Here is a 27,839-nt window from a genome sequence, read left to right as displayed (position 1 = left end):
ATTTTTGACTGTGAAATTTATCGTGGGGTGAGATGTGCAAAGTTTCACAGCAACTTGAGTAATTTTTTTAAATTTTCTTTTCTGTTAATGACAATATTGAATTGACGTACATGTAATAGTATATAATTTTATGAGCTATCACCAGTATAGTGCTGTAAATGCTTTAGGCTTCTGTTAATATAGTTTGTAGAAATGGATGGAGATATACCTCATAAAGTGTAAAACACATTACCATATAGGCTTTAGCACAGATATTAAGTGAGTGGAGAAAATTTACACGGGGACGGCACTAACATTAAAGATCATATATTGCTTTTAAATGTGTTTGTGTGAGCACTATGCAGTGGACTAACGATTAAGGCTTCTTCTGAAGAAATGATTGATCTTACATATTATATCTTGAACAACTTCACTTTAAGCTTCATTAGAGTTTTTGGATGGCACAAATTTGATATGAATTGGTATATATCTCAAATTCAAGTATGAAACTTCCTGGTAGATTAAAACTATGTACTATACCTAGACTCTAACTCAGAATGTTTGCCTTTTGTGGGCAAATGCTGAGAGGAGGGGTCATGAATCGTGCTTGGGTAATTCAGTTGGTAGAGCATTTGCCCACGAAAGGCAAAAGTCATGAGTTAAAGTCTCAGTCCAGCTCACAGTTTTAATCTGCCAGGAAGTTTCATATCAGTGCACAGTGCACTGCATGTTAAAAATTCATTTTCTAGATTCAAGTGTGTTTTCCACATAAAGAAACTTGAGAATACAATAGGTGTCAAATTCGTTGATTATGGACCCAAACTACTTTAAGGAGATCTCAGAATTAGATTTGGTAGTGTTGAATAATACATTGGTGTGCAAAACTTAAGGATGAAAGTAACTTTCACATGATTTGTCACTGCCCAGTAACATAGCTCAATGAAACTTGGACCGGACATAGGAAAAACTGCTACACTGTAGTACAGAATGTAACTGAAAGAAATACACAATGAGAACGAGAACAGAAATGACACTTTTATTCAAAGACAGTAGTTACACTGAAGTTACTGTGATTTATGAGGGTCCCCTGGAAATTACAAAAGTTGGCATGTGGTTTTTAATAGGGTGTCTTATCACTACGGATGACAATGCATCTCTGCAACTTGCACCCATGGTGGCTACAAAATTGGTAATGAGTTCTTGTGGTAGGGCATCCATTCCTCCCTTAGTGTAGTTGACAACTGCTGGATGGTCATTGATGCATGTGGACATCCCACACATGGATGATGGGATTTAAGTTGGAGGCTGGGCAGACCAGTCAGTTCATCGAATATCCTCTCATTCCAAGATCTCCTCCACATGCGCTGTTTGATGCGGTCGTGCATTGTCATCCATAAAACGATGTCATGACTGAATGCACCCTTGAAGATGCACTTGGGGAAGGAATAGTCTCACAATAGTGTTGATTGGTGCGTGTACTGTGTTCAAAGATTTGGAGATCAGTACCCGTATCAAATATTATGCCTTCCTATACTGTAACATGTGGACCACCTAAATGACCATGTGAAACAGTGTTCTGAAGGGCATTGTGTGTTCCAACCTCTTGTCATATAAGGGTATGTCCAGCATTGTCAATCATGAACTTTATCATCATCCTTAGAAGCGGTTTATACAGGTGATTAGATTATCTGCTCTAAAAAACTGCTGCTTAAACACTTTATTGTTCCACTTAGCTTGTACAAACATTTGAACTGACAAAACCAGACAGGTGCTCAAACTACTGTTGTCAAAGTATATATAATCTAGTGAGTGGTTTCCTGAAAGTATGGAGATATTTTGTGGAACTGTAGATGAAGTACTTGGGAGAAAGTATGCTGTAGCCCACCATCAAAAACCCAAAAGGCAGGTGTCATCATGGTGAAGCAATTGAATCTTGCTTGATCAAATACATACAGCTCCATGAAGATTAGATTGAACAATTTTTTCAAAAAAATATTATTTACTATGCTTTTTACCAAACTTATTGACCAACTTACACTATTAACATTTGGCAAACATTGTGCATATAGTTTTTCATATACACATCATCATCATCATCATCATCATCATCATCTGGCATCAAGCTTCCTTTGCTCATTTAAAGTTTGCTACAATTGCACAGGAATAATACTCTGCGTTAATCTGTAGATATTTTGGATTAAGCATGTAACTTGTTTCCTATCAAGCCTAGGTTTCTTCTAATGCACAGGAAACCTCCATTTCTGTAGCTTAACATATTTCTTTAGGAATCATTTACTGTTACATTTGTTAATATTATTCTGCAGACTTGTTATAACTGAACTATGATATTTAACTGATGGATTGTTAAGGTCCAATAAGAAATGATAATTTTTCAGTGTAAGTATTTATTTTTGGAAAGCGTGTGGCTTTGGACTGTTACTTCAAAATATTGGAAGTTAATCATGTTAATTTAGATGGTAATAAGAAATTTTGTGAGTTTAATGGGTAAACATATGTTTTATTATGTAGGATACATGGATTTCAGACCTAAGAGCCAAACTCAATCAGTTCCTGTTTGAACATAGCTGTGGACCAAGTGTTGCACCACAGTTATTACAAGTATGCAATGTATTCCACAACCACAAGGAAAACAGCAGAGGGACCACACAGTCTGTGCTACTTTCCAAATACCAAAAGTTGCGGCGAAACTATAACAGCTTGCGATCAGATCATCATAATCTAATTGGTTTGGAGCAACTTTTTATATTCCTGTTTAAATGTAGTGTTTTAAGGAAATACACACTGTGGCTTTGTTGCACATTCTAATGGTATTTATGAGTATGAAATGACACGACCTCAAGTATGTCTTATGCACCATGGTTTAGAAATGAAATAGTTGCACAGTGTTTAATGATATGTTGCACAGATTTTTATTTATATGTGCATGTGTAGAAATTGCTCTTTAGAAGAAATTACTTAAAAAAAATAAAAATAGTGTTTGGTTCCATGTTGGTTTATATCCATACACTCCTGATCATTGAAATTAAATGGCAAGAAAGAAAACTATTGACTAGTCTCAATTTTTATATATTTACCTGTTATACATCCCAGTGATGAAGTTTCATCTTGAAGAGAAAATTTGTCTATTTAATTATTGGTGATAATAGTGTCAGTTGCAACAAAAGGCAATCAGCATTCATATTTACATGTAATATCAATGCCAGAAAACAATCAGTTGTGACCATATTTTCAACATATAAGCTTCGCTGCAATGATTGCATTACATTGGTGAGAAATCTTGCAGTTCCATAAATGTGTAAGAAAGGTGCTAGGCATTAAGTAATTTGTGAACTTTTGAGTATTGTGGGTCAGTGATTGGATTTATTGGTACCTGATAAAGGACAGTTTGTGGGGTCATGAAGTACTGGTGTCTCCACCTACTGTAGTTAATTATACAGAGACTTACATTTGGCTTGGCCATGAACAAACCAATCAACACAAATTTGGAGGACTGTGAAACGTACATAGTTGAGGCTAACACCATCTTGGTAGCTAGCAAGTGTTAAGAGATGTTGCTCTGTAAGCAGTTGACCAGTCAATTTGGTAACACATTCTTGGTCATAAATGGATTATCACAGAATATGCTCTATATGCACCTGTGTTTAATAAGAATTCATCATCAAAAGACAGTTAAGTCAAAATAGTTCTGTTAGCTTGACAAGTTTTAAGTTTTACCTTTCCCTAGTGTCTGACATAAATTTGTTTGGTGTCAGCTGCATGAGGCAACAGATTCATTGTGAATGGTGTCAACAAATAAGCTGATTATTGTTTAGTACTGTGTGTATGTAGTTGACAAGAACATATGGAGTAAATTTTGAGAAACACACTACAGATTACAACATTGCATGTTTTTCAAAACAGTGCTGTCATCTTTCAAGATGAAAGAACTAGCCATTTTGCACATCATTTGGTAAAATGGTATATTATATAAAGTGGTCCAAAATGTTTTTAACATGAAATTCATTGCACAAAAATGTAAAAAAATTCTGCAGGTCACACACGTTATGGTGACAGCCTTTAGACTTGTAACTACCTTAGCAGACAGCATGTCAATGTCGCTGCCCAATTGCTAAAGTGGCTCCTTTGCGGCTCTCACAAGGAAGTGTGGATCCTGTAACCCTACAGATAATTTGTGAGATCAGTAATATAACATAGGACTTCCATATCAAAAGTCACCAATGCTAACAATTTAGTCAAATAGGCTATTCACATTTCTCATAGTTTACAACTGAAACTAACGTAGTGGTATCTGTCCGTAATTAGATAAGTTGTTTTTACATATATAATGATGTAGTCTCCTCATTTTTCAACCAGCTGACATTTGCAGTTAATACACTGCAGAGATATTAGGAGTAGATCAGATTAGATTAGATGCACTTTTCATTCCAGTAGTTCCGTAGTGAGGGGTCCACTAAGAAATAGAATATGTCAGAAAAACAAAAGTACACTTTAAATGTTTACAAAGAAAAACAAAGAAGCTAATGTACCTTCCACAGATCCCAAGTGAAATAGACCTCATGCATGTAGAATAAGTAATAAAAAAACTCTTGAACATATTTTTATTTAAAAGGTAATAACTGGTCACAAAACTCACACATGTTCAATACACTGAGGTGCATATGATTATTCTTAGGCCATTGTAGCCATACATCATCAAATATATAAACCATTTTACAACACTTATTTACAGTGACCACAGTACTGCACTGGTTGTGTGTAGAAGTCAGATTTTACAAACTTGTTACTTGGTATTATTAGTAACATACAAATCAGTTGGTTCTGCTTAGAAATTCATAACTGGAGTAGATGCAGTTAATCACTAATAAATCTTTTAGGCTCCTCTTAAACTGAATTTTGTTAGTAGTTGAACTTTTTATGTCTGCTGCTGAATGGACACCTTTCTGGACCAAGGTAAGTGACTTTAAATATTTGTGAAGATTGTTCTTATATCTAGTATTGACTCCGTGAACTGATTTGTTAGTTCAAAAAAGAGATATGTATTTTAATGACAAATTTCAGAAAGAATTAAATATACTGGGAAACAGTAGTTAGTGCCCCCAATTCCCTAAACATGCCTCTGTTGGATGTTCTCAAATTCACACCACAAATAATTCTTATTAAACATTTTTTGACATGGAAAACTTTGCCTTGACGTGGTGAGTTACTACAAAAAAATAAATAAATAATATTTATTCCTGTATGACATTGTTGAATGAAAGCAAGCATAGTATGCTAGCTTTTAATTTTAATATCACCTATGACTGACAACATTCACATTGGAAATAGAGATTGGTTTAGACACTTCAGCAGTACTGCAGTATACTGCTGTTCCCAGTTTGATTTGTCATCAAGCAGTAATCCCACCAATTTAACATTGTCAACTTCTCTCTGTTTCTCATCAATTTTAGGCATATATTGGTGGGAAACCTCTCAAAAGTTCTGAACTGCATGTAATGTTTTTTAATCTTTAGTGACAAAGTGACAGCAGTAACCAGGAACCATTTATTAATGTCCATGAAAATTTCAGTAACTAGTCATTCTAAACTTGATTTGCTGTTTATTGCAATGTTTGTATCATGTGCAAACACAACTGTATTTGTATCTGCTAACATTACAGACAAAAGGTCATTGCTGTGCACAAGAAAAGAACCATAAGATGGAACACTGTGGAAGACCACATGTAGTTAGTTCCCAGTTAAATGATGCCTCATAGTTCAATACATGTGTCTTTCCTTCCCATTCTACTCTACTAATCTAATTTACTTACAAGGTTGATGTGATTTACATAGCCTTTGACAGGTCATAAAATATACCACTAGCCTGTAATTTATTGTCCAATGAATTAAGTGCATTCTCACTGTTTGTGTAAATAGCCTTCTGAATATCAGAACCCTTTTTTATTTTTATTTATTTATTTATTTATTTAGCATCCAATAGATCACACATGTGATGTAGGATTTGTCATTTGATTACACGTAACACATAACAACACATACACATAATACATTGACAAAAATATACAAACAGCAAACAAATTACATACACATAGTACATAAGTAGTGTACAAGAACTTATTACCCAAAAACAAAGTACGTGCTCATGATAAACTATTGTAGATCATTCACTACCTCTCATACTCAAAACATATTACAGATATTTAACGGATTTTCTTAAGTACCATAATTAGGTAATTGAAAACATAATTAAATTAGTTTGAATTAAAAAAAAAATTAAGTACAGGTTTCAATCCACACTCTGAGACAGGTATTCATTTACACTGTAGTAGCATTTTTCCATCAAGTAATTTTTTACTTCACGCTTGAAATTATTTTTGCCTTTCAATTCTTTAATTTGAAATGGAAGTGCATTTAAAAGCTTTATTCCTAAATGGCTAACATGTTTCTGACTTCTAGTTTTTGCTACATAGGGAATGTGGAAGTCTTTACAATGCCTTGTATTGTGATCATGGTAGCTTGAGTGAGTTAGTTTGGAGATCACAGTTACTTTTACTGATCATTTCCAGGCATTTAAAAATATATATTGATGGTATTGTAAGTATCTTTAGTTGTTTGAATAAGGGTCTACAGTGAGTTTGTGGTGGGCTGTGTGTCATGATACAAATAGCTCTTTTTTTTGCATAATAAAAATGTCATTTAGTCTTGACCTGGTTTTCCCCCAAAAACTTATGCCATAGCTTGCAACTGATTGGAAATAACTAAAGTACACCGCTCTAATACATTCTTTGCTACATACCTTGGATATTATTCTTAAGGCGAAACATGCTGAGCTAAGTTTCTGAGTAAGATATACACTATGTTCATTCCATTTTAAATCTTGGTCAATTTGCATTCCCAGAAACTTTGTGGTGCACACTTTTTCTATTTGTTTGCTATCCAGCATAAGGCACATATTTTCCCCTTGACACTTGCTTCCATACTGTATATAGTTTGTTTTATTTGTATTTAATGTCAGCATATTTGAATAAAACCATGACCGTATGTATGAGAGCATTTTTTCTGCTGTAGTACACAATGATTCTTTTGTATCACTAATTATGATACTTGTGTCATCTGCAAATAGTAGAATGTTGGCTGAGCTGCCTGGAGCCTGTATATCATTAATATAAATTAGAAGTAACAATGGGCCCAGAATGCTGCCCTGTGGAACACCTATTTCAATTTGTTTCGGTTCAGATATGAGTTTAAAGTTGTGAAGATTGTTGGATGACCTCAGCTCAACAACTTGTGACCTGTTTTGCAGATAAGATTCAAACCATTTAACAGTGCCCCTGATGCCTATTGCTTCAAGTTTCTCTAGTAATATTACATGGTTCTCAGTATCGAAGGCTTTGGATAAATCTAGATTAATTCCAACAACCTGTTTATTTGACTCCAAATTTCTTACTATTTCTGTTGTGTAGTCCAATATGGCTGTTTCTGTACTGTGCCCTGCTCGAAAGCCATGTTGACTGTTATTTATTAGTTTATGTTTTTCTAGATATTTTGTAACCCTGATTTTCATTAATTCCTCAAGTATTTTGGAGAAGGCTGGGAGGAGAGACATAGGTCGGTAATTTTCTATTTTATGTCTGTCACCATTTTTGTATAGAGGTATCACTTGAGAGATTTTAAGTGTATCTTAAGTGTATTCACTAAGGGACAAGTTTGCTATGTGCACTATAGGTTTGACAACACATGGAACAATTTTCTTAATTATTGATACAGGTACATCATCCAACCCAAAGGACATTTTGGATTTCAAGCAGTTAATGACTTTTAGAACTTCATGCTCATCTGTTGGGATTGCCATCTTGCTGGTATTTACCATTGGAGTTGTCACTGTTGGTTGTTGCTTAAATTTACTACTTATAGTAAGGGAAATATTTACAAAATAATTGTTTACATAGTTTTCCATGGCATCTTTTTCTATGGGAATATTCTCATTATTTTTAAGATTGATTTCCTGTTCTTTAGTTTGACCTCCAGTTTCTTTTTTTACCATTTTCCACATCGTTCTGGACTTGTTACTAGCCTGCCTTATTAATCTATCATTACTTAATAATTTTTCTTTTGCTATTACTTTGCGGTAAGTCTTTTTGTATGTCCCCACATACTTAACAAACTGCTGATCATGACATGTTTTTAACTTTAAACTTAGTAATTCCATGGTTTCACTTGACATTTTAATTCCACACGTAATCCAGGTCCCTTTGGATCCAGATGATCTATAACTCAAAAGCTTTTTTGGGAAACACATTTCAAAGTATGTCATAAAAGTGGAAGCAAATATATTATAAGCATCATTTGTGTTTGTTTGTACCAAGACCTCTGACCAAACTGCATTTTTTAAATTATTTTTTAGCTGATTACAATTTTCAGTAGAGAAAAATCGTTTGTACTTCTTATTATTTTCCTCCACCTTGGGAGTTACAGTAAGATTAAAGGTTAGTGCATTATGATCTGATAATCCTATATTCACATTTGTAACTCCAACTTCATGTGTGACTACATTTGAGAAGATGTTATCTATTAGGCTTTCACTGGAATCTGTTGTTCTAGTGGGAGCTGATATGTGGGGGAACATGTTGAGGCTTTTTAGTATGTCTAAGAACTTTTTTTTACTGGACTATGGGACAATAGATTAATATTAAAGCCACCACAAAGAATTATGGTAGAGTTCTCATTTGAGAAAATGTTGAGCATTTCTACATCTACATCTACATCTACATCTACATTTCTTCCAAATTCTTAAGAAAGACTTCAGTATCTCCAGATGGTGACCTGTAAATTGCTGCAACAATTATTTTCTTCTTTAAACTATATAACTGAATGGCTACTGCCTCAAAATCCTTTTCTATGATTAATGGTTTAGCCTCGTATCTTAACTTAAATTTAAGCTTGGGATTTAGATAAATGCATACACCACCACATTTGGCATTTTGCCTACAGTACTGACTGGCAAGTTTATATTGGCTTAAGTTTATGCTGTTTAGTTCACTGTCCCTGCACCAATGTTCCATAACACATAAACAATCAATATGGTCACTATTTGCTGCCACCTCAAGTTCAAGGTACTTGTTTTTAAGACACTGAATGTTCAGACTCATTATTCTTAGCTGATTTGAAAAATCCGACTGACCTGTGACTTTACACTCTGTTGATGGACATAAATTTGACAGTATTCCTTTGTCTTTTATAAACAAAGCCTTAACTTAAGCACATTTCAACCATTCGGGAAATTCCTTGCATGCTTTTGTGGTTATTGTTAAAACGAATACTTAGTTTGTTAGGTTGAACAAGTGGCAGTCTTAAATTCATTGGTGGCATAGTCCATGTCAATTCAGGCAGGCTAGGGAAAAATCTTACCTTCATAGTCTCGGATGTTACTGAATTTAGCATACGTTAAACTGAAGGACTAAGTAAGGCACACACATTTTTTGTTTTCTCAAAAAACAATTTCTGCTCTGAGATACAGCCCTCCAAAGATGACTCTGTGCATACCATTTTGAAGATGCAAATTTTGGAACGAATTTTAAAATCTCTGGAACGGTTCTAGATATTTTGTTGGGCTTTTTTTTATTTGAAAGCTAATTGCTTTATGATTACAAAGAAATCCTCAATTTGGACTTAACTGTCAAAGTTCTTTTACTATAGTGTTCTGAACTTTTTATAATTTATGGAATTTTTTTTTCAAAAATGCCAATCCATAAAATTTGGATTTTTTTCTGCTGACTAGTACCATATTGTCCTACATTCCCTGAAAAGGAGAGCTTCCACTTTTAGGTTGAACAGGTTTTATAAACAACTGAAATTTCTGTCATACATAAAACCTGTTTTATCATCACATAACAGGCTCATAAAAATAAAAACTTACCCTTAGTTAACATAATTTTAGTTTTGAAAGATGAGCAAGAGACTCATTTTTCAAGCATTTTAAATGGCTCCAAAATGTTTGTGAATAGTCCAAAGATTTAAAACTTCCAATTTATACAATTTCTGTGCTCTGTTTTGTACTGAAATTAGCCAGTCAATGAACTAAAAATGTGTCCCACTGTTTCAATATCTTCCTTTGATATAGAGTGATGCCTTCCTGTTGAACCAATATGAACTGGCGAACTTGCAGTCTTCAAAACATTGTGAACAGGAAGTGAGCATTGATAGCGTTGTTGCTGTTCTTCAACTGGTAACCTATATCCAGCAGCTGGTCCATGTGGTAGCATAAAGTTCACTACAATTTCATTTAACTCATAGCTGGTGTCTATAATCTCTGCAATCCACCAGTCACATTCATATACACACGCCACAACATCCCCCTTATCTGGTTGTGAATCAGAATATTATCCTGCTGTTTCTGATGTGTTGGCCGAACGAACAAAATTTCTTCTTTCTTGCTCTTTAAAGTGCGGGCAATATGAGTTTGCCCATCACTTTGAGTCCAAAAATGTGTCCTGAATTCCTTTCACAGGAGTAGTTTGTTTGGACCATTCTTCATTTTTCTGCTTGCGGAATTCTTCTATGTCCTCTTTGGACAAAAGAATCAGGTCTGTGGATGTGTAAGATTTCACGACTCTCGTAAAATCATCAGCATTCCGAATCACAACTGTATTTGGTCTGGAAAGATTGTTTTGTAGCATGGTGCTTCAGCAAGCCTCCTACACCATCACAATGCCCCTTCCAATGACTAGTAGCACTGTATACCCAGTCAATTGGCAAAAGCGACTTGCTCAATTCAAACTGCTGATAATGATTTTTTTAAATGGCTAGGAGCACCATTAGAAATAATGATGATCTTCTCTGCCCCTGTTTGCGGTGGAAGAATTTTGCGCATTGCTAGCAAAGCATGTGCTGAGTCATGTTCTGTGTCATCTCTTATAATTGCAACACTTGTGGTCTTATTTTGAAAATATGTCACTCCTATAAAAACTGAAACCTGGTCATTTATTTAATGATACCATTGTACTTCTTAAGGGATAATTACAGAACAGTTCTCAGCAAAATCACAGTGAAGCACAAAGCATAGTTCTTCAGCCTGTACTCACCCTTTCACTTAGGCAATGTGCTGTTGTTGCAATTTCTTCAGATGCTGGTGTGTTACTGCTTTCACTGATCATTTACCAAGTTCATCAATGAAACTGTCAAAGGCAGAGTTATCTGCTACGTCTTCCAGGCCAAGTGTCTGTAGAGAGCCCTCCCTTTCCAGGGCAGTCACCACATTCTTGAAACAAACGAGTCTCTTGCTTTACGCCACAGACTACTAATGACTTCACATGCCCAACCAAGGTGTCATATGTCATGTGCTCCAGTAAGTTCTTCAAAGTTACCACATAAAGTTCAAAATTTGCGCAGTGCACACATAAACAGACATCTCTAAGTGGGTGTAAAACTACCCACTTAGGTTGTAGTGCATAAAATTTTGATCTTCCAATATGTGAAGTTGTATAGTTGCTCTTATAAATTGCAAAAGTTTCTTTAATACTGCCAGTCATGTACCTCTCACAACTTTTTGACCTTTAACTGTTACAGTTATAGTGTCTTTCTTGTTGGCACTCTGGCGAGAACAGTCTCTTTTTATCTTCCAGATAAAATGACTGCACTATTTTAACTTGAGCTGCTTGTAGAAGCATGACCATAATAGGGATCTGGTCTTCCAAAGACTCCTTTTACAGACCTCACATTTCTTGATTTGTCTACCATGTACTTTGGTGCTGATGGAATGTGGTTCAGAATTGTTTTCTTTGAAAATGTCTCTGGAATAATAGTTAAACCTTGCACCTTTTTACTGTAGGATGCCCAATATTCAACAGCTGAATTGATATTTGTGAAAAATTCCTGGCAAGAGGTGCAAGAATGCTTTGGTTCATTTTCCTCTGAAGATGGAATTTCTACTTTGAAGTTTTGCTGTAGTGTATTCATCCATAGCTTTAGTAATTTCTCCCCAGTTTCTTGATGCATAGAGTTTATGACTCAAGTTCACTGACCACTGTTTCTTAACAGGACCAGCGTCTACCTCTGTATTTGACTGATTCAGGTTATTTAATTGTTCCTCTGTTGATGCAAAAGCTGCATCATCTGCACCATGGGAGGCTTCACGTTATTCAGATACTATCATTGTTGTTATTCTGTCAAAACATTTAGAACACAAGAGTCATCACTGGAAACATCTTCACTTTGAAACAGTGTCTTCAAATGAGAAATCTTATTCCCAACCTGAACAAGATCTGTTCTTTTTTTGTTTGTCTTATACATCGCTCTTTTATGGATATGCAAATAATCAGCATACTTCGCTCTCCTGTGGCCCCAATCAGAAGACATTTCAAACAGTCCTTTTCACAAAACACACTGCTACTGTGCCAACTGTCAAATTCCTCATGAAAATGCAGAAATCACTGGATGGTCTCAGATTTCTTAGAAGCCTCTTCAGTAAAAAAGATTAACACTGAACAGCTACAGTACAGAGACCCGCAATGACAACCATGACAAAGAAACTGGCAAGAAACTACAACAAAGTGTAAGAAATATCTGCAACAATGAAACTGATAAGAAGTAACTGCAACAAAGACAATAGAAATAAACATTGTAACAAAAAAATTGTAAGAAACAACTTCAGTGAAGACATACATTACCCTTGAAAGTTAAAAAAATGATTTTTTAAAAATAAAACCTGTCCAACTTAAAAGTGGAAGCTCTGTATTACAGAGAATGTAGTACTACATGGTACTAATCAACAGAAAAAATCTAACTTTTGAAAGGGGGGGGGGGGGAAATTCTCGAAATTATTAAAAAAATTCAAAAGGCGACAGTAAAAAAACTTTTGACAGATATGTCCAAACGGATGATACTGTTGTAATAACAAAGCAATTATCTTTTAAATAAAAAAACTCTAACAAAATATCTAGAACTGTTAGAGAGAGAACAATTTTTCCAAAATTTGCATTTTCAAAATGTTGTTTATAGTGTCATCTTTGGAGGCCTCTCTCTCTCTCTCTCTCTCTCTCTCTCTCTCTCTCTCTCTCTCTCTCTCTCTCTCTCTCTCTCTCGCTGTGTGTGTGTGTGTGTGTGTGTGTGTGTGTGTGTGTGTGTGTGTGTTCAATAACATCCGAGACTGTGAAGGTAACCCCCATGCCTGAAGTGATATGGATTATGCCTGGTAGGATACTGGGAAAATGCAGTCACTCTACAAAGCAAAATTTTAGAAGAACTTGTGTGATCAAAACTAGAATACTGCTCAAGAGTGAAGCATAATTACCAAATAGGACTAGCAAGGGTTACTGAACATGCACAAATAAGGGCAGCAAAAATAGTCCCAGGTTAGTTTGACTCAAAGGAGACTGTTATGGAAATGCTGAAAAACATCAACTTATAGATGCTTGAAGATAGATGTCAACTATCCCATGAAATCATACTTACAAAGTTTCATTAACCAGTTTTAAGGGAGGGATATAGTACAGCCTCCTGTGTATCTACAAATGCTGTCTGTTTCTTGGTAAGTGAATATTTTGTTCTCTCTCATTCAGAAGCAGTGAGAGTAAAATGTCGTCTGGCCATACTGATTTACGTTTCTGTGATTGTTGTAAATCCGCCAATACGAGTCCAGTTCTTTGAAAAGGAAGCACTGAATTTCCTACCTTATCCGTAACCTATTGAGCATGTGCTCTGTTGCTAATGACCACATCGACATGTAGGTTAAATATACAGAAATACTTTCCAACTCTGTTTGTGAACATTGCAGGGTGAGCAGCCTCCTGGAAATTACACCTAATTTTTTTCTTTGCATGTAGATCAGGAAAATTGTTTTGCATTTCATACATGGTGAAAATTCCTTCAGGATGATTTGTTGCTTGTGTAGTTTCTCAGCAGGAAAGCCATATTTCACTGAATTGTTTTTATGATAGTTCTCAGTGTGTTTTTCACTCCTTTTGAGCTCACTTAGTGTTGTCATAGATAACATGTGGACCATCAATCTTCTGTTTTTGAGACCTTTTCCTAGACCTTCTTTGGGATAGACAGTGATGGGAATAATGCCTTTTTTCATTGAAAGTAGCCACGCGGGATAGCCACATGGTCTGAGGCGGCTTGTCACGGTCCGTGTGGCTCCACCTGTCAGAGGTTTGAGTCCTCCCTCAGGCATGGGTGTATGTGTTGTCCTTAGCGTAAGTTAGGTTAAATAGTGCATAAATTTAGGGATGGATGACCTCAGCAGTTTGGTCCCATAAGACCTTACCACAAATTTCCAAATTTCATTGAAAGTAGAAAATATTCCACAGCTCATAAGTTGACTGTCAGTGAATATGTTCAATACCCTCATGTCCGCTTGATAAAGCACCTTTGCCTTGCTGAATAGGTGACAGTTTTATACAGAAAACTGCTCAGAATGTGTGTGGACACTGTAGCCCCAGGCAGTTGCCAGTGCTACAACCATCCATACAGGAATGGACCACGGGTAGCCACATCTAAAATCTGCAGGCACGCTACCATGGGACATCATATACAAAGAGCCTGGTAATATAAATAGCCCAGTTTGTTTTTGACAAAACTTCTCGCATCAGTTGGCACCAGCTGCGCTGCTGGCAGTGTTGTGATCACAGGTGCCTCTTCCCATCCATGTGATCCTCTGCCCGCTGTACACATGGCTGTATTCTTCTGTCAGGCACGTATGAAGGGCACCATCTGACCACTCCACTGCAGTGTGCACTCGCTGTGCACATGGCTGAGCTGGTTGAGGAGCAAACACCACTGCGTCCAAATTGACAGGCCATCTTCGGTTGTCTCCTCCATGTAAACTTGCTGAACTTCACCTCTGACCCATCCTCCTACTTACCACTGCCCGTCCAGGGCTCTCACCTTGCTAGAGATTAGTGCCAATCATCTCAGGCAATTATCCCAGTCTTCCACCTCACTGGACATCACCACCAATTGTCCTGGGTTTCTGCCTCACTGGGCATTATCTTTGGCTGTCCTGGGATGCCGTCTTACTGGATGGCTCTCCGACTATCCAGGAATTCCCTGTAACTGGACAAATCTCCGATGGTCCAGGACTGCTGTCTCGCTGTACACACCTCCAACCTTGCAAGACTGCCATCTGATTGTATGCATTTCTGATTGTGTGCACAAATGCCATCTCCATGGACAGATCTCCGACTGCTCAGGACTGACATCTCTGTAGATGCATCTCCAACTGTCCAGGATGACTGTCATGCTGGACATGTGTGTGACCATCCAGGGCTACTGCCTCGCTGGACACCATCTCCAATCATCCAGTGATTATGCCTCTTGACTGCTGCTCATCCTCTAGTGTTCTACTGTTCTTGATTGACCGTGGGCTCACGAACTGCATCTGTATTATTATAATTCAGTTCATTTATGTAAATAAAAACTCAATTGCTCTCTGCTAACTGTACACCTCACTGACAGTGCATTGCTCGCTCCAGTTACGAACACAAAAGTGGTGATGAAGACCTTTCTTCCTTTTCTTTTTCTTTTCCCAAAACATTCCATTGTTTTTGTCATGGACTGAGCATCTTTACAATGCTGGAAGGAGATGCTGTGCCTCCAAAAGCAACAGATGAAGCCACACCAGGAGTAGATGTGTGCAGTGCTACAACAGAGAGCAACATGCATCAATTTTCACTCTTGGTATCAGTTCAGGCATCTGCAAAGATGCTCTGTCCTCTGCTGCCACCAACATCACTCATGTGTTTTGACATTTTTCTGACTGCCACTGGTGCTCCTGTTGCTGAGAACTTCTGCCACCATGCAGTGCTGCCGCCGCTGGCCCCCTGCCGACGTCCGACCCGTTACTGGGTTAGCCACGTCAGCCCTCATGTAGTTGGCCCATTCAACACTGACACTGTCCCAGCCACCACCTTTGCTGCCAGGCTAGGCACCTCTGCCACTAGACCAGCCACCTTCGCCGCCCGCAGGGCTCCCTTTGGCACTGCCGTGACTCCCTTTCCTGTAGGTCTGGCCTCCTCCTGCCACCAATGCAGTCTCCTGCTCAGGTCCCGCCTCCTTTGCTGCCAGTCTGGCCAGTTCCTTTGTGTCTCGAGGGACCGTCATTGATAGAGCATGTCTCCCATTAGCCACAGATGCCCTGCTGCCACCATTGCTTCTCTGGCAGCTGTCAGTGTTTCTGTCTGTCTCCTGTCATCCACAGAGATGCCAATCTCTCGATCATGTCTCCGCCGGCCGTTGATAATAGAGCCTTGTCTTCCATCAGCCACAGTCGCCCCATCACCACAATCACATTTCCAGCAGCCATTGATGGTCGAGCCCTGTCTACCATTGGTTGCAAACTCCCTGTCACTGTGGTCCACTACGTTGCGCCTGTGCCTCCTCCCTTCAGTTGCTGAGTGGCCTCAAAGCTGGCTATGCCATTTCTTCTTAAGGGAGGAGGCGTACTGTAGCCCCAGGCAGTCACTTGTGCTACAACCAACAATACAGGCAGGGACCGCAAGTCTACAATCTGTAAGCAGCAGTGGTCTGGGGTTCATATACAAACAATATAAATAGCCCGGATCATTTTCGACTGATCATCCCACTGTCACCATGACATTAGGAGGTGTCTGCCACATGCATGTTCACATACACAGCACTGCAATCAAGTCCATCTGTTCCCATTGCTGTGATCATGTGCTCACTGCATGCTTGCCTGTATTCTTCTGTCTAGTGAGTATTTACAGTACCACTTGGCTGCTCCACTGCAGTGTGCTTAGTGTGCCCTCACCGTGTATAATGCTGAACTCGACAAGAATCAGTCATCATACTTCCTCTGAGGTGCCTAACTAGGCTTCAGCCATTTCTACCGCTTGCTGCTGACTGTTCAGGGCTGTCACCACAATGGTCATCATCTATAACTGTCCAGGACTCTCGCCTCACAGGGTATCACTGGTGATCATCCACGACTCTCACCTTGCTGATCATCATCTTCAGCTCTTCAGGGCCGCCATTATGCTGAATGCATATCTGTTCGTCCACTCGCTGGACTCATATCTGTCTGCCCATGACTGCCATCTCGTTGGACGCATATCCGTCTGCCCAGGACTGCCGTCTCGTTGGACGCATATCCGTCTGCCCAGGACTGCCGTCTCGTTGGACGCATATCCGTCTGCCCAGGACTGCCGTCTCGCTGGACGCATATCCGTCTGCCCAGGACTGCCGTCTCGCTGGACGCATATCCGTCTGCCCAGGACTGCCGTCTCGCTGGACGCATATCCGTCTGCCCAGGACTGCCGTCTCGCTGGACGCATATCCGTCTGCCCAGGACTGCCGTCTCGCTGGACGCATATCCGTCTGCCCAGGACTGCCGTCTCGCTGGACGCATATCCGTCTGCCCAGGACTGCCGTCTCGCTGGACGCATATCCGTCTGCCCAGGACTGCCGTCTCGCTGGACGCATATCCGTCTGCCCAGGACTGCCGTCTCGCTGGACGCATATCCGTCTGCCCAGGACTGCCGTCTCGCTGGACGCATATCCGTCTGCCCAGGACTGCCGTCTCGCTGGACGCATATCTGTCTGCCCAGGACTGCCGTCTCGCTGGACGCATATCTGTCTGCCCAGGACTGCCGTCTCGCTGGACGCATATCTGTCTGCCCAGGACTGCCGTCTCGCTGGACGCATATCTGTCTGCCCAGGACTGCCGTCTCGCTGGACGCATATCCGTCTGCCCAGGACTGCCGTCTCGCTGGACGCATATCCGTCTGCCCAGGACTGCCGTCTCGCTGGACGCATATCCGTCTGCCCAGGACTGCCGTCTCGCTGGACGCATATCCGTCTGCCCAGGACTGCCGTCTCGCTGGACGCATATCCGTCTGCCCAGGACTGCCGTCTCGCTGGACGCATATCCGTCTGCCCAGGACTGCCGTCTCGCTGGACGCATATCCGTCTGCCCAGGACTGCCGTCTCGCTGGACGCATATCCGTCTGCCCAGGACTGCCGTCTCGCTGGACGCATATCCGTCTGCCCAGGACTGCCGTCTCGCTGGACGCATATCCGTCTGCCCAGGACTGCCGTCTCGCTGGACGCATATCCGTCTGCCCAGGACTGCCGTCTCGCTGGACGCATATCCGTCTGCCCAGGACTGCCGTCTCGCTGGACGCATATCCGTCTGCCCAGGACTGCCGTCTCGCTGGACGCATATCCGTCTGCCCAGGACTGCCGTCTCGCTGGACGCATATCCGTCTGCCCAGGACTGCCGTCTCGCTGGACGCATATCCGTCTGCCCAGGACTGCCGTCTCGCTGGACGCATATCCGTCTGCCCAGGACTGCCGTCTCGCTGGACGCATATCCGTCTGCCCAGGACTGCCGTCTCGCTGGACGCATATCCGTCTGCCCAGGACTGCCGTCTCGCTGGACGCATATCCGTCTGCCCAGGACTGCCGTCTCGCTGGACGCATATCCGTCTGCCCAGGACTGCCGTCTCGCTGGACGCATATCCGTCTGCCCAGGACTGCCGTCTCGCTGGACGCATATCCGTCTGCCCAGGACCTCCGTCTCGCTGGACGCATATCCGTCTGCCCAGGACCTCCGTCTCGCTGGACGCATATCCGTCTGCCCAGGACCTCCGTCTCGCTGGACGCATATCCGTCTGCCCAGGACCTCCGTCTCGCCGGACGCTTATCCACCTGCCCAGGACCTCCGTCTCGCCGGACGCTTATCCACCTGCCCAGGACCTCCGTCTCGCCGGACGCTTATCCACCTGCCCAGGACCTCCGTCTCGCCGGACGCATATCCACCTGCCCAGGACCTCCGTCTCGCCGGACGCATATCCACCTGCCCAGGACCTCCGTCTCGCCGGACGCATATCCACCTGCCCAGGACCTCCGTCTCGCCGGACGCATATCCACCTTCACAAAGCACTGCACACACCTACAAAACAGGCAACACAGAGAGCATGTGCTACTTGAGAAAGAACTACTGTTGGATGGTGGCTGATCCCTACCATTTGACTCACTCAGAAGTCAATCACAAAGTACTTTTAATCAGAGTATAACTGTGTATGTCATTTGCAGTGCATAGCTTCCTGTGGGCGTGAAGCCAGAAGTGGATTTCAAGACAAGTTAGTGTGTCATTAATTACATATCATGATGTTCTTCCAAGGATTGTAGGCCGTGTGCTGCCTTTTTACAGACCACGTGTAACCATATACCAACATACAAAACCAAATGTACAATAAAATATGAAGCTATCAACAAAGCAAAATAAAGTACTTGTCTGATCATTTAGATTTAGATTTCAATTTCCATGGTTTTCCTACACCAATTGATGCGAATGCCATGATGGTTCTTTTTAGAGGACACAGCAAATTTCCTTCTCCATGTTTGTCAATTATGACAATCTACTGCATCTTACAATCTAATTATTGATGGGACATTAAGTCCTAATCTTTCTTCTTTCATTTTGACAAATAGAAAACTATGTCTTCCTCATAGACATTACTGTACTGAGAGATGCAGACTGCAGACAATGTGGATAGGAGATAATGTTGAAAACACCAAGAGCTACTAACATGAATCACTTTATTTTGCTACCAGTTTTGATCATAAATGATAGTTTCTGGGTAGCTGAATAATTTAGAAATGAAGTAGACATAACTATACATAAATAACCATAACAGTATTAATATAGCTTACCATATTGTTGTTTGTACTTACGGAAATCATCACTCTAGCTTCCCTGTACGTAAACGATCATGCTGTTGGTAGTGACCATTCTGTATCACATTAGTTACTGTGAGGTCAAATCATCATCATCATCATCATTTCCAAGTGAACACACGTTATGTCATCAACTTTTGTTTCAATTCAGGTGATGTTATTGTTGTAAGTCTGCTTCCTCAACAAGTTTCACTACGCACAGCTTATTTAACAAACAAAGCACAGAAAGTAATAGTTCCTGACCCTTCTGGAAATACACAAAATGGAAACTTCTGGAGGTGAATATCTGTTGGCCAATATAGTACTCTGAAAGTTTGTTAAAAAACTCACCTGTTAGTGTTGGAAAAAGTTGTTTGTACATTTGACTAGGAAGTGGTGAAATACAAACCGTGAGCTTGATGCACTCATATACTGTTCATTATTCACTGAAAATGCTACTTGCAGTTGAATGGTGAATGAAGACAATTCTGCATTAGGCAGACAGGTAAGTAGATTTTACAGCTACACTTCGGTGGTATGTACCAGCAAAAGTCCAGATCAGTCCAGGAGAAAAATCGTGTAGGGCAGGGTCATTGTCAATAAATATACTGGAGAGCTTGCTGTAAACATTTGTTGGTTGTGACAAGCATGACTGGGGAAGAACATGGCAGCTCACAAATATGCCACTGGTATTTTGTCCCATAACCTGGTACCAGTGACTATATCTTTCAATACTTTTGCACCATGCCTAATGATCTCTCTGGATGTATGCATAATTATACTGAGTAATCTGTCAATACGTCCAGCATGATTACAAGATCCTTCCCTTCGTGAATTGGTCTATAGAGCCAGAACTGTTGTGGGTAGTGTCAAGGAGGATGAGGTGGGTGTGGCGGAGCCTGATGCAAAGAAAGGCTGGGGTGTGACTTTCTATGCTGATGGACAGAGAAGACGATGGTGGTTCAGACTCGTAGCTTGCTGCTGGTCCTGCCATGTCAGACCTAACACAGACAGGGGTCTCCTGTGTATTGTCAGAGTCCAGATCCATGGGGGTGATGGATGTTGGCTATAGAAGGGAATGTGTGCACCAACTGCTTGGGATGTTGTCCTGGAACTGGACCCTACGACTGCTGTTGTTGGCACTTTGCGTGGGTAAGGTGGGCTGCCTCTGCCTGTATGGCAGACCCAGAGTTTGCGTTTGCCGCAATCAGCCTGTTGAGGATGCTCTGAGATGTGGTCACCAGGACCAGCTGGTGACCTTCCTGGGCAGTGAGGGAGCCACATATCCAATCAGACATATGTCATAACATGTGTGCCCAGACAGGGATGCATGTTTTAACGTGTGGCTGCTGCTCCTCCTCCTCCTCCTCTTCCTCCTCCTCCTCCTCCTCCTCCTCCTGATGGGGGCTGCATCAGATGTAACAAGGAACATTGAGGGTGTGTCTGCAAATTCTACCAGGCTTTGATTGTGGGTCGGTGTTGTCCAATAAGAGGATAAAAGGGAAAGCAGAAGACATGGATGTTAATAGTTGTTCTGTCTGCGTTTTAAACATTCATACAAAATGTTAGGGCATGGCATTAGAGGGAGGGTAAAAGGGAGCTGTGATAATGTGTTTGATTCCATTCCAGGTGCAAAACCAGTGAAAGTCAGTGGGTGCAAGCTGTGGCTTGTTATTGGTGACAGAGCCTGTGGGGCTCCTTCAATAGAAAAAATGGTGGTCAGTCTGTTACTGGTATTCTTTGTAGTGGTCTGTTGCATTTTGAGCATGTAAGGGAAATGAAGGTATGCATCTATTAAAAACAACCACATGGTCCCATGGACTAGACCCGCAAAATCCATGTGCACCCAGTAGCACAGTTAGTTAGGCATACTCCACATTGGCAGGCTTTTGGCTGTGTTGGTGGATGCACCTGACAAACTTGGCAGGGTTGAATCATGTATGCAATATGTTTGTCAACCAGTGGCCAGTACAATGAAACATTGGCCCAGAACCTCTGGAATCGCCACTCAACACTGACTGTCATATTGGCTCAATTATAGGACACCTTTGAAAAGTTGAAGGGTGTGACATCATAAAAAGAAACAACAAAATTCTGTGGAGGCTGCCAAAGGAAGGGTCTGTGGCTAGCCAGTTCTTACGGACTAGCAAATCTGTGTCAGGCTGGGCGCTGATGACCACGCTGTTTAGCGCTCGTAAACCTCAAACACACACACACACACACACACACACACACACACACACACACACACACACACACACACACTGTCAGGTGTGTACCCATAAGTATGGCTGATGAGATGCCTATGGAAGTAATGGGAGATCCTTCTTCTCCTCCTTCTTCTTCTTCTTCTTCGACACTACAGCCCTTGGTGGGCCTTGGCCTCCTCAAAAATCTCCCTCTGTATCTCTCTGTTCTCAGCTTTTTTCTTCCATCCACAGACCCCCATCTTGGCAAGGTCAGCCAGCACATTGTCCATCCATCTAGCTCTTGGTCTGCCCTTCCTTCTGGTGGAACACAGTCTGGCATTCATTATTCGTTTGGGCATCCTGTCTTCTGTCATCCTCTCCACATGTCCTAACCAACATATTCTTTGAAATTTGATAAATTTCACTGTATCTTTCCCTTGTATAAGCTCCTGTATCTCATTATTGTATCTTACTCTCCAACCTTCTGCCTCTCTCATAGGCCCATAGATTTTTTGTAAGATTTTCCTTTCAAATGCCCTTAGGCTGTTACTGTCTGCTTCTATCACTGTCCACGTTTCTGATCCATATGTGGCAACAGGTTGCACAAGAGAATAGTATACTCTCAGTTTAGTTGTTCTTGTTATTAGAGTGTTCTTGAGTATCTTTAGGTTTGCATAATAGGCTTTCTTTCCTGCTTGTATCCTTTCTTTAATACATTTTCTCATACTATTATTATTGGTTAGAAGGACACTGAAATAATGGAAGCATATAACAGCTTTGAAGAATTTATCAGAGATCTTCAGGTACTGTGGCGTTCATCTACCTTCAGAATTGGACATAACCATATATTTTGTCTTGCTTTCATTTACAGTAAATCCAATTCTTGTTCCTTCTGCTTCCATTTGTCCATATGTTTCTTTAAGCTACGTTACATCCCTTGCCATGATGGTAATATCATCTGCATATGTGCGTATCTGGCTAGACTTCTTCATTATTTTTCCTCTCTTATCTACTTTTTGTATGATACTAAACAATTCGAAGTTAAATAGGACTGCAGAGAGGCCATCACCTTGTTTCACTCCATCCTCAAAGTCAAACTGCCTGTTATTCACTTTTACTTTTGCTTTTGTATCCTTCATTGTTAGCTTGATTAACCCTCTCAGTTTATCACAGATGCCCAATTCTTTCAACCCTTTATACAGTGCTGGTCTATTAATACTATCAAAAGCTTGTTTAAAGTCACTGAACAGGAGGTAGAGATCTATATAATATTTATAAAAATTTTCCATCATTTGTCTAACAACAAACAACTGGTCAGATCCAGAATGAGATTTTCACTCTGCAGCGGAGTGTGCGATGATATGAAACTTCCTGGCAGATTAAAACTGTGTGCCGGACCGAGACTCGAACTCGAGACCTATGCCTTTCACGGGCAAGTGCTCTACCAACTGAGCTACCCAAGCACGACTCACGCCCCATCCTCACAGCTTTACTTCTGCCAGTACTTCACCTCCTACCTTCCAAACTTTACAGAAGCTCTCCTGCGAACCTTCCAGAAGTAGCACTCCTGAAAGAAAGGATATTGCGGAGACATGGCTTAGCCACAGCCTGGCTGGCCTCCGTGTCGCCTGTGCACACCATCAACCATTTTTCAGCTTTGGACTCCACAGATTGACCACATAAGCAAGTCAATGTTCCAGTGGACCCCATGGAGCAGGATCCTTCTCCTTATGTGCCCTGTAGTAACGACTCTTCACCGGCTGTCTCTCGGCCGGCAGCCACCGAGGTGACACCGTAACATCTCTTCCTCATCATGACTCTCCTCCAATGGAATGTTCGCGGCGTTTGGTCCCACAAAGAGGATATATAGCTGCTTTTAGCACCACAGTGTCCCCTTGTACTCTGCCTTCAGGAAACAAAATTGTGCACTCATGACTGCTTTGAGCTTTCACATTTCTTACCAATTTATTTTGACCTTCCCCTTGAGGTCGGCATTCCATCTCATGGGACGTGATGCTGCTCATAAGGGATGACATTCATAGTCAACCCATCTCCCTGACTACCTATCTACAAGCTGTTGCAGTTTGCCTATTCCTCTCCCATGTGACTTTTTCCCCTCTGTACCATTTATGTTCCTCCATCATTCGATGTCACCAGGGCAGACTTTCTTCAGCGTATTGGGCCTCTACCTCCCAGCTTTTGCTACTCGGTGACTTTAATGAGCATCATTCTCTTTGGGGTTCTGTCAGGACGTGTCGGAGGGGTGCCCTCTTGGCTGATCTTCTTAACCAACTTAACCTTTTCTGCCTTAACACTGAAGCACCCACTTTCCTTTCTGACCGCTTGCTCACCTATTCCCATTTGGACCTATCCTTCTGCACTGCCCAGCTTGCCCATCATCTTGAGTGGTCTGTTATTTCTGACACTATGGACAGTGTCTTGAAAGGAGTATATAAGATGAACATCAACAAAAGCAAAACGAGGATAATGGAATGTAGTCAACTTGGGTGATCCCGAGGGAATTAGATTAGGAAATGAGACGCTTAAAGTAGTAAATGAGTTTTGCTATTTGGGGAGCAAAGTAACTGATGATGGTCGAAGTAGAGAGGATATAAAATGTTGACTGGCAATGGGAAGGAAAGCGTTTCTGAAGAAGATAAATTTGTTAACATTGAGTATAGATTTAAGTGTCAGGAAGTCGTTTCTGAAAGTATTTGTATGGAGTGTAGCCATGTATGTGAGTGAAATGTGGACAATAAATAGTTTAGACAAGAAGAGAATAGAAGCTTTCGAAATGTGGTGCTACAGAAGAATGCTGAAGATTAGATGGGTAGATCATGTAACTAATGAGGAGGTATTGAATAGAATTGGGGAGAAGAGGAGCTTGTGGCACAACTTGATTAGAAGAAGGGATCGGTTGGTAGGACATGTTCTGAGGCATCGAGGGATCACCAATTTAGTATTGGAGGGCATTGTGGAGGCTAAAAATCGTAGAGGGAGACCAAGAGCTGAATACACTAAGCAGATTCAGAAGGATGTAGGCTGCAGTATGTACTGGGACATGGAGAAACTTGCACAGGATAGAGTAGCATGGAGAGCTGCATCAAACCAGTCTCAGGACTGAAGACCACAGCAACAACAACTCAAGTGACCATTTTCCGTCTGCTGTCTGTTTACTGACACCTACCCCATCCACGTGCACACCCAAATGGCAGCTTACTAAGGCTGATTGGTAGCTCTACTCCTCCCTGGCGACCTTTGAGGGACAAAATTTTCCCATTTGTTATGACCAGGTGGAATACCTCACACAGCCGGCCGTGGTGGCCGAGCGGTTGTAGGCGCTTCTGTCCGGAACCGTGCGACTGCTACGGTCGCAGGTTCGAATCCTGCCTCGGGCATGGATGTTTGTGATGTAGTTAGGTTTAAGTAGTTCTAAGTTCTAGGGGACTGATAACCTCAGATGTTAAGTGCCATAGTGCTCAGAGCCATTTGAACCAGTACCTCACACACGTTATCTTTACTGATGCAGAACGTTCCATTCCTCTCACTTCCTCGTTACCCTGCCTTTCTCTGTCCTGAGGCATGGCGTGGCATAATTTGTGCACAGAGATGTGCTCTCTGCGTTTTTAACCATCATCCTACGATGGCAAACTTTATTCATTATTAACAGATGCATGCAAAGTGTTGTTGCATTCTTTGGCATAGCAAAAGACCTAGCATGATTTCATTCATTAGTTCTTTCAACAGTTCCACCCCGTCCTCTGTTGTGTGGGCCAACCTCTGACCACAATCTCGAACCAAAATCCATTCCCCAATTTCTGGCGTGACAGTACCAGATGATGTCATTGTCGACCATATTGCTATCTCGAACACCTTGAGCTGCCATTTTGCGGAAGTTTCGAGCTCTTTCTATCACGCTGCCTTCCTCCGTCAAAAACAAGTGGAGGAGGCTTGGGTGATATCCTTCTCTTCTCTGAATCATGACTACTACAATGCCGCCTTTACTATCAGCATGCTCTCAGTTCATCCTGATTCTCTGCCCCAGGACCAGACGCCATTCACATTCAGATGTTGCAGCACTTTCTGTTTAACATGTGCAACCGCATCTGAGCAGTTGGCACATTTCCTGGAAGCTGGCATGAAGTCACTGTCCTACCCATACCTAAGCCCGGTAAGGGGCTAGTCACCACCCCCATCTCTCTTATGAGCTGTGTTTGCAAGATGATGGAATGTATGATTCATGCACAGCTGGTATGGTGGCTCGAGTCTCGCAATTTACTGACAAATGGACAGTGTGGATGTCGAGCATGGCATTTTGCAGTTGACCATCTCTTTACTTCGTCCACCCATGTCACAAATGGTTTTCAGCAGAAACCCCAGACTGTGGCCATGTTTTTAGATTTGGAGAAGTCCTATGACACCTGCTGGAGAACTGGTATCCACTGTACTCTTTACACATGGGGCTTCCATGACCGCCTGCCCTGTTCCTTCAGGCATTTTTAAAAGAGCCGAGTTTTCAAGGTGCTTGCAGGTTCTGCCTTGTCAGACAACTTTATGCAGGAAAACAGTGTGCTTCATGGTTCTGTCCTGAGCGTCGTCCTCTTTGCTATTACCATTGACCCTATAATGGGCTCTCTCCCACCAGGCATCTCTGGCTTCCTTTTTGTTGATGATTTTAACATCTATTGCAGTTCTCCACGAACGTGTCTCACCGAACGGCATCTTCAGCGATGTCTTGATTGTCTTTACTCCTGGAGAATTGTCAATGGCTTTTGCTTTTCCTCTGATAAAACTGTCTGTGTGAATTTCTGGAGATGCAATTGGATTCTCCCACCATCTTTACATCTTGGGCCTGTTGCCCTTATGTTCATTGAAACTACAAAATTCGTGGGGCTCATGCTCAATAGGAAACTCTCTTGGTCCTCCCATGTGTATTGCCTGGTAGCCCGCTGTACTTGGTTCCTCAATATCCTACATGTCGTATGTTTTTGGATAGGGTCCGCCTTTAGCTGAACACAGTTTTGTTTTTTAACACAAACATGTTTCACTGCAGTTGCAGCATCTTCAGTGGCCTTTTATTTTTCATCTGTTGAAGTAGGTTCTTTGCTGTTTGTATACGTGTGTGTGTGTGTGTGTGTGTGTGTGTGTGTGTGTGTGTGTGTGTGTGTGTGTGTGTGTGTGAACTCTGAAAGATTCAGAACAGTGATCACTATACTAACTAGATGGCGAACTTCGGCAGTCACAGCGTGCCGTCGTATGTTAGCGCCACCATATTGCAGTTAGGCAAGAAACCAATGATCTCTATACAAACATTTGAAACAATTTTTCTGAGTGCTCCACCACAGAGTATACAGCATTACTTGTTTCAATAAGCTCACCTCGGCTTACAAATTTTGTGAATGAGATCTTTTCTGCAGTACCAAGAAGTGCATATGTTGCGTCATTACAAGCAACGGGTGGTCTAAGAATGTAGAGTCAGTCTTTACATGTAACTTGTTTTGAAATTGTGAGGGCAACATACCCTGCAATGTCGTACAAAATGTTCTGCTTGTATGTGGAAAACAGAGTACCCTCTTCAGTAAGTGAGCGCCATTTTTCTACTTCGTCTACAATACTACAAGAATCATCTACAAGAGGACACTTTTGTGATCAGAGAGATAGAGAGAGAGAGAGAGTGAGAGTGAATGTTACAGTACGTTTTAGGATTTTTTTTCTTTTGTGTGTGTGTGTTGGGGGGGGGGGGGGGGGGGGTGGTTGCTCTTGTCTAATAATTCCTTGAGGGCAGACAAGACCAACCAATAGAGCTCTCTGCCCCCCCCCCCCACACCATCCGAGGCCCCCCCCCCCCCCACACACACGCACAAAATAAAACCACACACACACACACACACACACACACACAACCATCTTGTTTTTACACCTTCAATTGTTCCCTGCCAGCCATGTTTGTTTTGTTTGTTTTTACAGCTGGTAAAGCAGT

The 27,839-nt window shown here is 41.5% G+C and overlaps 1 protein-coding gene across 1 annotated transcript in view; it reads left to right on the top strand.

Annotated features, from left to right (window-relative positions):
- LOC126298155 (lisH domain-containing protein ARMC9-like) overlaps window positions 1–27,839 on the top strand; it is a 232,051-nt gene that overhangs the window by 43,399 nt on the left and 160,813 nt on the right. The window contains exon 7 of the mRNA XM_049989465.1: window positions 2,509–2,725. Coding sequence (XP_049845422.1) covers window positions 2,509–2,725 — 217 coding nt within the window. The remainder of the gene's footprint in view (window positions 1–2,508; window positions 2,726–27,839) is intronic.

Source organism: Schistocerca gregaria, chromosome X, assembly GCF_023897955.1.
Source record: "Schistocerca gregaria isolate iqSchGreg1 chromosome X, iqSchGreg1.2, whole genome shotgun sequence".
Classification (NCBI taxonomy): domain Eukaryota; kingdom Metazoa; phylum Arthropoda; class Insecta; order Orthoptera; family Acrididae; genus Schistocerca; species Schistocerca gregaria.
The sequence above is the reverse complement of the archived record's forward strand: the minus strand, read 5'-3'. Positions and strand labels throughout refer to the sequence as shown.